Here is a 14158-nt window from a genome sequence, read left to right as displayed (position 1 = left end):
GCAGGATTTGGTTTCTCTCTTGCTGGAGAATGGTGCAAGCACGAATATGATCACTAAGGATGAAAAAACTGCTGTGCAGTTGGCCAAGGATGATGATGTTGGTGATGGTCTTTGCCTTCTATTCGTGATCGATGTGCTTCAGATACGTCAGGTGATCATGAAATTCAAGCAAAATACGAAAAATCTCCCAACACTCCCACAAGCTGCAAGCTCTACCTACTTTGTAAGGGGCAGTCTCAATTCGTTGGATTCTGCAGTATTGAATTTTTTGCCTCCTAGAATGGTGGTTCCATTCCTCAAGACTCTGGCCATTTGAAGAAACCAGGTTAACTTTCTAGACCTTTGTGCTCGCCCCAACTGACACGTCGTGCGTTATCGACAGGGAGTGATCTAAACAAAGAAAATTATCTGGAGCAACCCTCAACCGAAGTTCCAACTAATTATCAAGAGGTGGTTCTTGGGATTTCAGACTGAATTTAGTGGACTCTTTGACTGTTCTCCTGCAGTTCCTCCAAGAGGATCCGCAAGGCTATCATTCATCGTCAACAGGTTTGCATCATATGGCAAATTCCATGTTCGAGGATTGCGACGGTTGTGTTCTTGTCAGGTTTCGAGAACCTCACGGATGAAGAATTAATGGAGAAGTTAAGGTCTGTCGTGTCCGGGGCTCAACCTGCAGAAGGACTGATGAGGTTATAGGAAAGCTCGAGCGGAAGCAAATGCCTATTCCGACCAATTCCATGACTATGAGAACCAAGATCCTAGGGGATACGATTATGCACGCAACTTTGCTGGGCCCATTGATAGTGTCCAGCCATGTCAGGCTGAGACTGAATGGCCTGCAAGTCAAAATTACACGCCAGCACTTGAGAACGCTGAGAGTGAGCGCGTCATCAAGTACGGACGACGATCGAATCTTGCTGGTCAAGGCGAAGAGACTTCGCAGCATGGCGAGGACTCTGGGAACGAAGCAAACAGAGGACGGAGAGGTCAGGAGAAAGATATTCTTGCGCTCAATCGCGAGATGGAAGCATACGTGATATCTCTGTCAAATTGTGAAACTTGTTATGACAGTGGCTAAAGGTCTCTGAAAGGATGAAAACACTTTCTATTCCAGCGGCCTCAGAGGTGATCTTTTGGTTCCGTTGTGCGTCAACTGATGCTTGACTCAGCAACGCAAACGGTCCGACGACCTTAGCGGCGCAAGAATCGACCCCAGGTTGAAATGCCGCTGACAACATCCAAGTGCTGACACAATGTCCCAAGATATGCAGAAGCTGTTCGTAACGAGCGACTTGCGGTGGAAGCACTGCTCTTTGGTTGTCACCGATTGATATCTGTACAAGGTCGAAGCATTGAAGGAGTCATACCGCAAGATAGACGAGCATCACTCGGTCTTGGCCCCGTCCGATTGATCGACAATGGTGATGACTAGTTACGTAGAACTATGGGAGAGCGTCGAGGGGTACCAATACCTGGTCGGATGTGTCGAAAACGCCTGTGGAAAACCTTCCTCCCGCTGGAAGAAGCACCAGCGGTTGTCATCTTTGTTCTGTATCCTGTGCTTTTCTTCCCTTGAAATGACTTCCTCTTTGTTGGTTGTCCCTGTTCGTAATGTCTCTTTAGCTCTTGCATCTTCTTATCTTCCTACCCTGCTCTTCCTGACTTCCTCTTTGTTGGTTGTCGCTGTTCGTAATTTCTCTGTATCTTCTTATCTTCCTTCCCCTGCTTCTTTTCATGCTGACTGTGCATGCAATTAAGGTCATGGGAGACATCGCATCACGGCTGATCCTTTCACTGGAGAGACTTTCTACGCTGAGTCGGCAAAAGGGAAAACCAGCAATATCCTGATGCATGATGTTCGTAGCTGCAGATCACTTCTGCAGCTCTTTGCGATCTGACATGCTGTTCCAGATCATGTATGACAAAGTCAAGGCAAAGAAACAAGATGTACTTGATTCCTTGTCGTCTTCATCACGATGACGTTGATGTCCAGGATGCGAGTGGAACCAACATGTCGCACCCGTGTGTGAGAGCTACCAGGCCCTGGTGACCGCGATATGTCGCATCAGGTTAATCCTAGCACTTTAACAGTAACAATGAATCTCATGAAGCATTCGACTTTCATTGTTTTATTGTGATCTATTCGACATAATTGGAAACATCAGGATTGCAACCTTGCGACTGCACTCCCTAATCTACTTTCTTGAGGATCGTAACGTCAACACAATGTGAGCACTCACTAGAACGCATCCCCTTCAACGTGGCAGAAAGACTTGCTTCTCCAGCAAGATCCTCCTCCACTCCATCAAGCATGCAATGGTCGAGTCCCAGGTCCTCAAACGACGAGGAACGTCTCGACTGCTCGTCACGTGTAGCTCTTTTCTTCACTGCAGATGAGTTCTGCTCATCCTCAATTCGTCTCTTCCCAGCAAGTGGAGGGCATCCCGTCGTGTGCGTAAACCGCATGATAAGCCCCATGGTCTTCTCCGTCGCTGTGCTCCTCTCCCCCCTCACGAACTCGTCGATGACAAAATGGTTCTCGGCAGGAGGAACAAAGTCCATGTTGAACTGACTCTCAAGCTCTGCAGCAGACGATGCTGAAGGACGCGCGCTGTCCTCTTCATCCAACACTTCGATCTTGGTCCCGCAGGAAGCTGCCTTGCGCTTCTGCAGGACCTCATTCTGGTGCCGATCAAGCCAGATGCTGTCTTCCATCATGATGCTCATCATTGTGGAAAGGGAAGAGAAGTTTGAAGTCTTGGGTTGAACGTGAACAGGTGCAGACCTTGTTATGGACCCATCATCATTGAACCGCGAATGAAACAACGATCTGCTCGTCATTACAGCTCCTCTTGTCGCAGTTGTTCTGAATAAGTGCTCTTGTACACTCCCTTCTGACCTGGAGGATGTAGTCTGTACCAGGGCAAAGTGTGTTTATCGTCTCCTGTCCTCGGTTAAACCTGCTTCAGTCCTCGTGCCCCTGATCTGCCGCTGACTTCGAGGGAGCAAACGCGACTAAAGAGTGCAATCATAGTTTTTTACAGGGGGGGTGTCTGGAGTGACTGTTTCAATGAACATTTGATATTGATATGGAAATAATGAACATTTATCAACAAGTTTCAATAGATGTTTTGAAATTGGTCTATGTTTCCCTTTGCAACTCCCAGATCGTGAAAAATTGTTTCTGGTCCTAGACCTCCACATATGACTCTATTGCCTGGTCAGGTTTCCTAGGGACCTAGAGGCCACTAGTAAATGACCCGTACTTGTGATGAGAAAAGGAGGGGTACTCATTAGCTAGATTTCAAAGAAGATGAGTCCGTGAGCACATTTCCTCGTGACTATGTAGTAAAGGTCTCTCTCGAGGCATCTCGACCTCAATAGAAATTTGATCTGGAAGGCTTTGGATTGTTCCCTCGCATTTCGCATTAGTGAAATAGATAGGAATGTCTTGGCCCTTGCTCAGCCAGTGAAGACGGCGTAGCGACCGGTGTAACACCGGTTAAATATTTTTTTTGCGAAGTGGATACCTTTTGAAAAAGATCATGTTGATATCCTTGAGTCACAAGGATATGTTTGAAGTACAATGATTCGGATCTCATAATTAAAATATTGTTAAATGCGCGCTTCCCTCGTGATCCCGTCTCGCCTGTCACGTCCATTGAGGGCCAGCGCAAATATTCGGTATAAATGAGTATCGCAGGACAGAGTCGAGGAAGTCAAATCCGTACGTTGGGGGATGAGGGCTCAGGATAGGCTTGGGGGCTGGCTGAGGGGGGATGAGGGACAACGATTGTGAATCTGTGGCCTTCAGCAAGAGGCTTCCCGCCAAAATGCGCAACACTGTTGCATGATGGCGGTCGCACGTCGTGCTCTCGCGTCCTACATGCTCGCCTCGTCCTGCTCCTCGTGCTGATCGAACCATCGCTGAACTCTCGTCTCCTTTCCCCTTCTCTCACGTGAAATTCTGATCTGGCTTCCTCCCAAACCTCGGTGGCTTGAGTTCTGTGCGGAATTAGCGCGAATACTTACAGAGGTCAGTTTCAAGAGAAATCCTATCATTTGAGCAGAATTTTCTTCTTTGTATAGAACCATCCTAGCTCCATCGTTCTCGTTGTAGAGGTCTTTACATTTTCTTGGCCCCGGGGTTGTACTATCTGAACCCCCCCCAATATTTTGCCACAGAAACTTGTTGCGATCCTTGAGGAAGAGAGGAGAGTTTTGGTGAGCCCGACCTTATTTTTTGACATCATCATCGATCGACATCTCGGTCCTCCTGTGGAAGTTTCCCCTCTGCTTCTTCTCTGTAAATAGGACCTCTCATCACTTGCTGCGTCGATTCTTGCATGCCGGAAAAGAAAACCATTGGACGATAGTTCACGATGAAGTCTTGGTTGGCTAATACACACAACGCGAAATTTGGAACCCTTCCATCATTGCCTGAGATCGCATCTGACGTTGTGACCTGCAGTCTGCATCCTGTGGGTACATATTTTTCGCATCCGAAAACCTGACTTGTCGGACAGGAATCAAGAAAGAGGAGCTCGGACGTCTCTCAAATCCTCGACTGGAACATTCATCGCGTTGTCAGACAACGTCTCGACTACATTCTGACAGGTTGTTTGTGGACATCAAGGCTAGAGGTGAAGCACTCACACTGGCACAGAGTTTGACCCTACAACTGCGTCAGAAAGGCAAGATGCCGAGTTCGATGGAGCAATGGATTCCGAGGAGGTTGATAAACTTGGTGAGTTTCCTGTATTCTTGGTTGTTGATTGAGTGACTTGTTTTGATCATTCCTCCACAGTCAATGCATTTCAAATCTTGATGAACGCTGCCCCGATCCCACTTGAAAATATCACCTGTCAAGGGTGTTTGACTTCAAAGAAGTGCGACACTTTACCGTGTTCATACTGCTCGAGATCTGTCTGTGTATCTTGCCGGAGAACATGCTTTCAATGCAGAGAGGAATTTTGTACAAGCTGCTCTACCATCAAGTACTCCATTTGCACTCGTTTGCCTCATTTCTCACTTTCATGCAGTTACGAGGAAAAACACGAGAGAGAGATCTGCTTGAACTGCGAGAAACTGACATGATAGAAACTGGCATGACATTCTTTCTTTTAGCGAGACCAGTTTCAATTCTGGAGCCTGTATTAAAAAAAAATAAACAAGGAGATTGTACATCTATAGCTGGTCAAGATAGCCTTCAAGATTTGTTCCCTGGAAGTCTGACTTGATCGATTTGAGAACCGTGTCCAGCTCCTGCTTTACAGACTCCTGCCACATGTGTCAGCCCAGGGAGCAGAGGGTGAAGGAGGAGCTTGTACCTCCTGCCTGAGGAGTCCCAGCAGGTTCATCGCCGCATCTTGGCATGCAGCAGGACTGCTTGACTCGCCTTCGGGCGTGAAGATGAGCTTGAGAGACTTGCCCAACGTTGTGAAAGTCTGTGAGGAGAAGGAGAAGTATAAACAGGAGGAGGAGGAGGAGGAGGAGGAGGAGGAGGAGGAGGAGGAAGAGGAGAAAGTCAGCTCGTCTCCTTGCACAGATTCATGTCGATCTTCACCTTGGAGGCTCGAGGTCCAAGGGAGGTGACCCACTTCTGGATCACAGTGACGATGTCAGTGCAGAGCTCCTCGTCGGCTAGAGCGACGTACACGTGCAGCTCCAGGTCCTGCCACGATGGCCATGAGAAGAAAGAGCGAGAGGGTCAAACAAGGTGAAGACCTCAAGGATCTTGGCCCAGGCGTCCTGCTCCTCCTCGTGGAAGGGAGCGTCGAGAACGGATAAGAGGATATACACATGCTCCGGCTCCAGATTCTCAAGCTCGCTCTCCTTGATCTTCATTGCAAGGGTCTGCGCGACCATGAGGGGAGGTAGGAGCGTCAACGGAGACGCTGCTTGCATGTACTGCAGAGAGCTGCCCAGCATGTACTGCTGCTGATCTTTGGGCGTAGACATGACAGCGGAGAAATCTCGTTCGTTGAGCGAGAGGAGAACATCTCTGTACATGTCCTTGAGCGAAGCATGCTCTTCCAGCACAGGAGCCAAGCTCGATACGGCGATCTTCTTGACTAGAGGAGAGCGGCAAGAGAAGAGGATACTTTCCGTCAGGTTGTACACTCGTCCGCAGATGGCGCCATTCTCCTCTGTCTCTCCGCTTCTCAACATGGACAGGATGGCAGCGCACACACGGACAAGCTGCGCTGACACCTCCCACCATCCATCATCGCGCAAGAGCTCGAGCTTGTCCAGCATCGGGATCACCAGGGGATACTGCTGCTCCACCACAATCACGATCATCGACAGAGCCGCAGCACGGAGCGAGGCAGACTGCTGCCCGAGGCCCGTCATGGCGTAGTAGATGTAGAGGTCGAGGAGGTCATCGGTGAAGGAAGTCTCAAGGTGCATCAGGACAACGACGCACTGCAGGAAGCACGTCATGTCCTCCAGCCCGTCCTGAAGGGCCTTGATCATCCTCAGGTGCATCGACGTCTCGCAGAAGCAGTACATCATGCTCAACAGGCTCCTGCGCTTCGAGGGCTTCGTCTTGAGGAGAGGCACGATCTTGGGGATGCCGTAGTCGCCGAAGAGACCGCAGGCGAGGAAGGGATCCTGTGCTGTCATCCGCTGCCCGATCTCGCAGAAGAGCTGCAGGCCATGAGAGAACGCGAGGGAGTTCTCAGGAGAGAAGAAGACGCTGTTGAACAGCGCAAACAGCCTCCAGAACTCCTTGGGGGAGGCAAGGAAGGCGTTGACAAGCTCATCGCACTCGCTGATGATCGTGTCGAAGACAAGCGACGCAGCTGCCTCCATGTTCGGGTCCTTGGAGGACAAGAGCATGTCGAGAAAGACGACGATAGCGTCCTTGGAGCCCTCGGCACCCTTCACGCCCCCCTCCCCCATACACTTCTTCACGATCTCGTTGAGTTGCTTGGTGATCGGCTTGACCGAGAGCGCCTTCGTCTCTGCCTCCTCCGACATCTTCGAGTCCCCTATGCTCGACTGGTTCATCGTCCCGTTGACGTCTCTGCTCGCCCTCAGCTGGGTCACGTTCCTGTCGATGGTTCGGACCTGCACCTCCTTGAACTCGATCTGCCCCTGCGGCACCTCCGACGGCATCGGGCGAGGGGGAACGCGCTGACTCTTCTTAGGGGAGGTTGTCGTGAATCTCCCCGGCTCGAGGATGCGCTCGTTTCTCAGAGTCTTGTTGTGGTCGTTGAGCAGCTCAGCTGTTCTGTTCTTGCTCGTGTTCTCGTCCTGCAACGTAGTCACCAGCTCTGTGTCCTTAATGCTCTCCTTGATCGCCGAGCTCGCAGTCGCGCGAGCAAACGGAGGGATCAGCTCGTCCTCGTTCTTCGCTTTCACGTTCTGCACTTTCTTGCTTGTCAGGCAGGTGTAGATCGTCTCGAGGAGGGGAATGGATGCGTTGTCTTTGCAGTGTATCACTTGATCGATCATTTCTCGTGAGATCGGAACTCCTTTCTTCATGAAGAACTTCTGCAGAAGGTCCCAGTTCGCCAGCTTTTTCTGCAAGCTCATCCCATTGTCGTAAGAATGCATTGGAACATCGTGAGGGAAGTATCGAGAGAAGATTTCGGCTACAAGAAAACCATTCGAGAAATCTCTCTTGACATTCTTGACCGAGTATGACAAGTCCAAGCTCTGGATCCATTTCAAGATGTCTCTGGACAGGCCAGACATTCTGATGTGATCCAGGGAAGTTTAAAGGAGTCCCACCTATAGACAAAGATGAATCTGGTAAGATGCCGTGTAAAAGGGCTCCTGCATCAATGGAGATTTACCAAGGCAATCTATGAATGGCTGTTTGATACCTCTTCCTTTCTACCTCTTCTCTTCTAGAATTCTCATCATTTTCAGATTTCCTCTCAGAGACAATCGATGCTCCTTAATAGATTATAATCCTCGCTTGCTTACTTCAGCCTAAATTTTGTTGTCATTCTCCCATGAAGACCTCGGCAACTGTCTCTATAGCTCGGCAACTGTCTCTATAGCTCGCTCACCATTGATCACAGCTTCATTCACACATACTCTTTCTCTTGCATACACTTCCATCCTCTTTCTGCTCTCTTCCCGCCTTCGTCTCCTTGCCATATCTTGCCCTCCCTCGCTCGCCATGCGTTGATTCAAAGGTTCAGAAGGTTGTGATCAAGGGGGTGGTTTTGGAAAAATGAGGGGTACTTTGAAGACTTTTTGCTGGTGGAGGTATGGTAGGGTGATTCAGAAGCTTGGTCAATAGGGGGTGGGTGGGTAGAGGGTTAGCCGTTGACGAACTAGAGCTGCAATGGGAGGGAGAAGAGGAGGAGAGAAGGAGAAGAGAAGGAGAAGAGAGGAAGAGGAGAGGAGGAGGAGGAGGGGAAGAGAAGGAGAAGAGAGGAAGAGTTAAAGATACGCACTGGGAAGGACGAAGATGGAATAAGAGGGAGTGGGACTGTGATGACGGGATGGCGAGGCAGCAGAGAAAATCGAGGAAAAAAGTAGGTCAGCCATAGGATGGTATGGAAACCACAAGTGATCATCGTGTAAAACTGATGAAAAGCCTGGAAAATCTTAAACTGATGCAGGATAAATGAATGTGAGGTAAGAATGTAGAGCATTTGGTGAACAAAATCGAAGGCATGGAAAGCAAACGAGTAGGCAGCAAATGAGGATTCCGAGAAGAGAGAAGGGCAGGAGAGAGGAAATTGATATTTTGAGGAGCAAAGCATTAAACAATCTTCATCATGATAGACGATGTCATTCGTGTACCTCATCACAACGTCCGCAGCCCGCGCACAATCAGCAGCAGGGACAGTCGGTAGTTGGTCAAATCTCGTGAAATTTGTTTTTCCATGAGGTCATCGCAAAGAGCATGGGTAATGTGGTAGAAGCTCTTGTACACCAAGGCATTCTTCTCTTTTCCTTCCCTCCTCTCATGGAACGTTTTCCCCCCAACCATGTTCGTGTTTTCGGTTTATGGGAGTAAGAGTTGGCCGGACTGATGTTGAAAAGCGAATGGGAGGACAAAGAGGTGAAAAGGGGCACATGATGGGAGAACAAGAGAGGAGAGTCGGGCTACGAATTCCTTCCCATCATCCCATTAGCCGATTTACACTCGGAGACAACAAGTGGAGCAGAAAGGGTTTAATCGACACTAGTACAGGTCAATGGTCTTTACAATGATGCTACAGCTGCAATCTGCGATGATAAGGTGGTAGGCGATCATGGCAACAGCGTCGACAGCGAGCCTTGGATAAGAAACTAGAAATACAAGCACGTCGGCGATGACGAAGCAAAATCAGAAAGATGTTGTCAACCAACGAACACAACTGCCAGAGACTGGGGTTCGTTGTTTTGCGATTGCCGTCTTTTGCCGGGGGGATGTAGTAGAGTTCAATCGTGGTTTTGGCTTCAACTCTTTCTTTCGATAGTCGTGATTGTAACTTTCATCCATCATCTGCTGCAACTTGCCAGATAGCGAAGACAGATAATGCAACACTTGAAAGTCATCCTGCTGCTTGTGAAACGCAGGACAGTACTCTCTTGTGGGATCACAATTGTCTTTCTTGCACCTTGGACTGCACTGTCTCTTCAAGCTCGTAAGACTTTCGTGTGCCTCTTCCTGACGATCATCCTCGTCGATTTCCAACTGGTGGGAACGACATCGTTGTGTAAGTCTGCGCTCTTGCCTTTGCTTCCGGAGGATAGCGATCGTGACGAAGCAACAACACATGAACACCCACAAGAAGAAAATCTCATACTTCCTGTGATGTTTGGTCTGCTCCACTACGACCTGCTTGACCATGTAGGCAAGCATCTCCTCATCTATCTCGTTGACTTGTATCTGCATCATGTCATCCCCAGCCTGTCCCGACCCGTTCACGTCGCCTCCATCTAGAACTTCCATGTTCGGCAGCTACCTCCGATTTCCTGCTTGGCACCCTTATCTCAACTACCAGGGGCTTACTACTTCCCCGTGATCTTTACTACAAGCCTCTAACGAACGTTCTATTCTAGGGGTGATAATTCAGATTTTCAGGAGGTAGGGTGGTACTGGTCAGAAATCACGGAGATTCAAGAAGGCGTTCGTTGTCTCCGGCCCACGGGTCTATGATAGGTGATATTGGGGGGTACGATTAAATTTCCTCGTGACTTCAATGAGGTGCTGACGCGTCACGCTACTTTAACCTTGAAGGAGTCAGGTTACTTCACTGACACGCATGGCTGGCCCGTGCCACCCGGCGGGCCGCTGAAACTGATCATGATCCCTCAGTCCGTGACATTTGCCCCGGCCCCTCCCACTTGTACGGTCACTGTCCGATCCGATCGGATGCGGCCGATGGCGGCGATCATCATCGGATCAAACTTGAAATAGCCTGATCGGACTGCGGCCGTCCGATCGGATCCGGCGCCCGGCCGTCGTATCGGACTCCTCGGCGGGACTCTCGGGAACTGCCGCCGGGGCCCGGGGCGGCGGCGGCGGCGGCAGGCCCCGGGCCGGCTCGCATCCGGCCGCGAGTCACAGTCGGCGGAGTCAACGGGACTCCCGTGAATTGTCCGTCCTGCGCGCCGCAGTTGAATGCAGCCGCTTTGGGGGACAGCAGTTGGCAGGATTAGGTTTGGTTCTCCGAGCTGTCCGTCTTTCTTCAAGGCTTGCGGCTCTTCTCTGAGGCTCGCCGTGTGGCCAGTACGGTGCGATCGGACAGTGTCAGGGTCAAGCCTCCTCGACTCTCCTGATTGTCCTCGTACAGTACTGAATTTTAACTTAACTTTGAGTAAAGAAGTTTTGTAGTAGTAGTAGCTCTAGAGTGCGGCTTTCAAATCGTCAATCTTTTTATCTTTCAAAGCACCACCCCTCCTTGCTCAGACTTTTCTCTAGTAATATGTACCCCTCCCTTACGATTTCACCCGCCTTGCAGATTTTGGTAGTGACCGATGGTGGGCGATGCGTTCGGGGCGTGCGAAGAAAAATGCGAAGCCATGGCTCGAAGCGTCAGGAGAAGGTTTGCAGAAGTTCTCACTACGTTCAGAGGAAGGAGCAAGAGAGAGAGCCCTCTCTTTCCTCCTGCGATGACTCTGTCCTCCGCCCCTGACCACACCTCTGCTACATCGAAAGTGCAACTGGAGGAGAGCGTAATGTCGTCTTCGCAGCGGCAGATCCAAAGGTCACACCTTGAGAGGATGCAGATGCTGAGCCATTCCCTCCATCGCCAGCAAGTTGTGTCTTGTGATCTTGACTGCGATGAGGACGATCTCCCTTCGCTGGCTCTCGAGGGAAAACTAGAGGATCTCCATTTCAAGAGGATGTGCAAACGAGACAAGAACGCAGAGAACAGGATCCAGCGTGTCCTCGCAGCATTGGAGATGGCATTCGATGAGTACGAAGATTGCAGGGTGATGATTCAAGACGTTAGAGGCATGATCTCGTCCTTTTTCGCCATGGAGGATGAAGCGCTGCGGTTTATTCTGCAGGTGTGGTATGGCACCATCAGCCAGGTCGACGTGTGGATGAGCGAGATGAAGAGAGAGCTGCGAAGTATGAGCTCGTCATGGATGAAGGTCTGTAAACTGTTAATGTCTGTGTTTCCTTGCATCTGACATCTTTTGTTCACTCCACCACCAATGCAAAATGAAAGCTGCACCTTGACCACAAGAGCGAGAAGGAGAGAGCTGCTGTCACCGCGAGAGCAATGGGAATCGCCTTGGGAGAGTTTGAGGAGAGTCGTTTGCAGAGCTCCTTGCTGAAGTCGATCTATGAAGATGAGGAGGAAGAGGAGAAGGAGGTGGAGGTGGAGTTGGAGGTTGAGGAGGCGACGCTGAGAACGGTGCAAGACTCGTTGAAGGAAGAGATCGAGGCCTTGAAGAGAGCGTTGGAGGAGGCAGCAAGGGAGAAGGAGGAGATTGCAAAGTGCTCAGAGATAGAACTTGGGATCCTCAAGACAAAAATGCGAGATGTCATTCAAGAGAACAGCCTCGACGTCAGAACAAGTCATCGAAGCCCTTCAACTGTGCAACAGGTCATGGAGGAGTTCGGTGAGCTTCACATGGCAGGAGAACAAGATCTTGTGATGACACTTCCATGTGTAGATGATTTGTGCAATGAGATCCGTCGACTTCGATCGGAGCATAATGCCGTCCTGAAGGCATACACTGAAAAGGTCAAAATCTCCTTCCCTCCCTTCCTCCTTTCTTCCCTCTTTCCCCCCTTTCCCCTTTTCCCTTCCTTCCTTCTCGCTCCCTCCCTCTCCCCTCCTCCTCGCCGACCTGCTGCCCTCCACGTCTTGCATGCTTACTCTAGGTGCAGGAGAAGACGCTAGCAGCTCAGCAGGAGGCGCAATGGCGGATGATGGAGGACCATGAGAACGCCTTGCGAGACCTCAAGGACCTGCGACAACGCTCAGCTGGCTACCAGCTGGAAGCGGAGGAATGCCGAAAAATGGCGGGCAAGGCTCTTGACAAGCTTGATCGCGTTGAACCCCTCCTGGAGGCCGCCGTCAAACGGGTCAAGCATCCTTGCTGTGGCTGTGGGGCTGAGCTGAGTGTGGCAGGCTGAAACGTGGAGGAGGGAGAAGCAGCAGCTGGAAAAGCAGCAGACATCTGCGAGATCAGCTGCGGAGAGAAGGAGGGACGTTGAGACCTCACATGTTTCTCCTGCAGTCGCCCGGAAGGTGAAGGGGAAGAAAGGGGAGGTTGGTGGGCTGAGAATGGAGCAGGAGGGAGGAGGAGACTCGGAGGGACTATGCCGGCAGATCTTGAGCTTGGTTGTGACCTGTGAAGATCTGAAGAAGAAACTCGCTGAAGAAACAAAGAGGAGGCGCAGGCTGGAGGAGGAGAGGGCGAGGGAGCACGGGGCTCAGGTGAGAAGGGAGGAAGAAACAGTGGGAAGGGAGGGGAGAGGAGAAGCATGGCATGCTTGCTGTTTTACCTCTCCTCCGCGTAATCAACTCCTGCAGACGTCTTTGTTTCTCTCCGACATCTTCAGCTCCAGCCACTCTGAGGGCTTTCGGAGTATGAGCAGGAGCGTTCTCTCCGATCCCTCCTAGTGTAAACTATCATCTGCTTAATTGCGTCCTCTTATGCTCTCCATCTTCCTTCTCGTTGCATTTCTCCTGCTGAAATTTCTCCTACCGATCATCCGCGTCATCATCTCAATTATCATCATCCTCATCTCAATCATCACCATCACCATCGCAATGATCATCACCACCACCAATACCCATCAATTTTCTATTCACTCCAGCAATCTTTTTCGTTAATAAAGTCAATCATGATCTCTCGTTCATGTCAACCCGAAGGCACAGGAGCTGAGGGGATCTCAGGATGAAGAAGAGAAAGATGAAGGAGAGTGTGTGGGTTGTTGCTAAGGGTGAAAGAGAGGAGGAGAAGTTTATTGAAAGTAAGCAAAGGCAGGAAGGGCCAAGAATTTCTGGATGGCCGCCGGAGAACTGCAAGGGGGTCAACCTTTCTTCTCTCCCCTCCTCCTCCCTCCTCCCTCCTCCCTCCTCCCTCCTCCCTCTGTGCATTCCTTTTCAACAACATATCAGGGTACTTTTGTCAAAGTTATTGAGTACGGGGTCACACGTCTGTTGGTTGTCTAATTGAGGGGTGGGTGACCATTCACAAGGTTCTCAATCAGTAAAAGAATGACGGCATCGGGATGGCCAGGGGGGCGATGGTGAAAGCGCAGAGGGGGAGAAGTGCGAGCATGACGGTGAACATGGAGAGTGAGAGCATGGTTCAACACTGAGACATCCATCTTGGCTCTCCTCTCCCGGCACAGTCCTTGTGCTCGTTGCGGTAAGGGACGAGAGAAGGTTGTGCGACTTGGAGTGAACGGAAGTCTCAATCGAAGTGAACGAGCAACCTCAGAGCGAATGTCACGACAGTATGATGAGGAAATATCTTGGGGTATCAACACGAACTGTTGGGTTCTTCGTCTTCGCTGCAAATCTGTTCTTGTTCCTTCAATGGTCATTGGTGAATCGCTGGCGGAACAGGTAATCTAACTTCGTTTCGACTAGCACCATTGACTTGTTCTGAAGGAACAAGCTCGCTCTATGTAGCATTCTACATCAAAAGTTGAAAGCAGGTAGTCGGAGTCACGGGTTCACCAGCTTGACCGACGTGAAGAGCTGGGAGGAGCTTGAGTGCAGCC

General features: G+C 50.4%; 5 protein-coding genes across 5 annotated transcripts; 2 read left to right on the top strand and 3 right to left on the bottom strand.

The window, feature by feature from the left end:
- Nucleotides 1-2193: 2193 nt before the first annotated feature.
- On the bottom strand, nt 2194-2844 carry GUITHDRAFT_109033 (hypothetical protein; the record flags this gene model as incomplete). The annotated part of the gene is made up of 1 exon (XM_005831910.1): nt 2194-2844. The coding sequence occupies one exon, from the start codon at nt 2842-2844 to the stop codon at nt 2194-2196; it is 651 nt and encodes a 216-aa protein (XP_005831967.1).
- A 2298-nt stretch (nt 2845-5142) lies between these two features.
- On the bottom strand, nt 5143-7743 carry GUITHDRAFT_163395 (hypothetical protein). Its single transcript, XM_005831909.1, has 4 exons — nt 5731-7743; nt 5570-5677; nt 5334-5450; nt 5143-5283 (listed from the first exon to the last, which is right to left on the bottom strand). Exons 1-4 carry the CDS (start codon nt 7705-7707, stop codon nt 5191-5193), a joined length of 2295 nt encoding a protein of 764 aa, XP_005831966.1. The 5' UTR covers nt 7708-7743; the 3' UTR covers nt 5143-5190.
- Nucleotides 7744-9133: 1390 nt separating this feature from the next.
- On the bottom strand, nt 9134-9921 carry GUITHDRAFT_152813 (hypothetical protein). The gene has a single exon (XM_005831908.1). It carries the CDS (start codon nt 9908-9910, stop codon nt 9302-9304), a length of 609 nt encoding a protein of 202 aa, XP_005831965.1. The 5' UTR covers nt 9911-9921; the 3' UTR covers nt 9134-9301.
- Nucleotides 9922-10938: 1017 nt separating this feature from the next.
- On the top strand, nt 10939-11601 carry GUITHDRAFT_109030 (hypothetical protein; the record flags this gene model as incomplete). Its single annotated transcript, XM_005831907.1, has 1 exon — nt 10939-11601. The coding sequence occupies one exon, from the start codon at nt 10939-10941 to the stop codon at nt 11599-11601; it is 663 nt and encodes a 220-aa protein (XP_005831964.1).
- Nucleotides 11602-11693: 92 nt separating this feature from the next.
- GUITHDRAFT_109029 (hypothetical protein) lies at nt 11694-13046 on the top strand (the record flags this gene model as incomplete). Its single annotated transcript, XM_005831906.1, has 6 exons — nt 11694-12036; nt 12091-12161; nt 12308-12505; nt 12552-12671; nt 12717-12860; nt 12957-13046. 6 exons carry the CDS (start codon nt 11694-11696, stop codon nt 13044-13046), a joined length of 966 nt encoding a protein of 321 aa, XP_005831963.1.
- Between the last annotated feature and the right edge of the window lie 1112 nt (nt 13047-14158).

The sequence above is a fragment of the Guillardia theta genome (genome assembly GCF_000315625.1).
Source record: "Guillardia theta CCMP2712 unplaced genomic scaffold GUITHscaffold_37, whole genome shotgun sequence".
Taxonomy (NCBI): Eukaryota; class Cryptophyceae; order Pyrenomonadales; family Geminigeraceae; genus Guillardia; species Guillardia theta.
The sequence above is the reverse complement of the archived record's forward strand: the minus strand, read 5'-3'. Positions and strand labels throughout refer to the sequence as shown.

Bases quoted from the DNA above. Each gene is read 5' to 3' on its own strand.
- GUITHDRAFT_163395 (XM_005831909.1), bottom strand. From the start codon at position 7,707: ATGTCTGGCCTGTCCAGAGACATCTTGAAATGGATCCAGAGCTTGGAC. The intron at 5,678-5,730 runs GTCTTCACCTTG...CCATCGTGGCAG, and splicing joins CCTGGGCCAAGATCCTTGAG to GACCTGGAGCTGCACGTGTA. The intron at 5,284-5,333 runs GTACAAGCTCCT...CACATGTGGCAG, and splicing joins TGGGACTCCTCAGGCAGGAG to GAGTCTGTAAAGCAGGAGCT.
- GUITHDRAFT_152813 (XM_005831908.1), bottom strand. From the start codon at position 9,910: ATGGAAGTTCTAGATGGAGGCGACGTGAACGGGTCGGGACAGGCTGGG.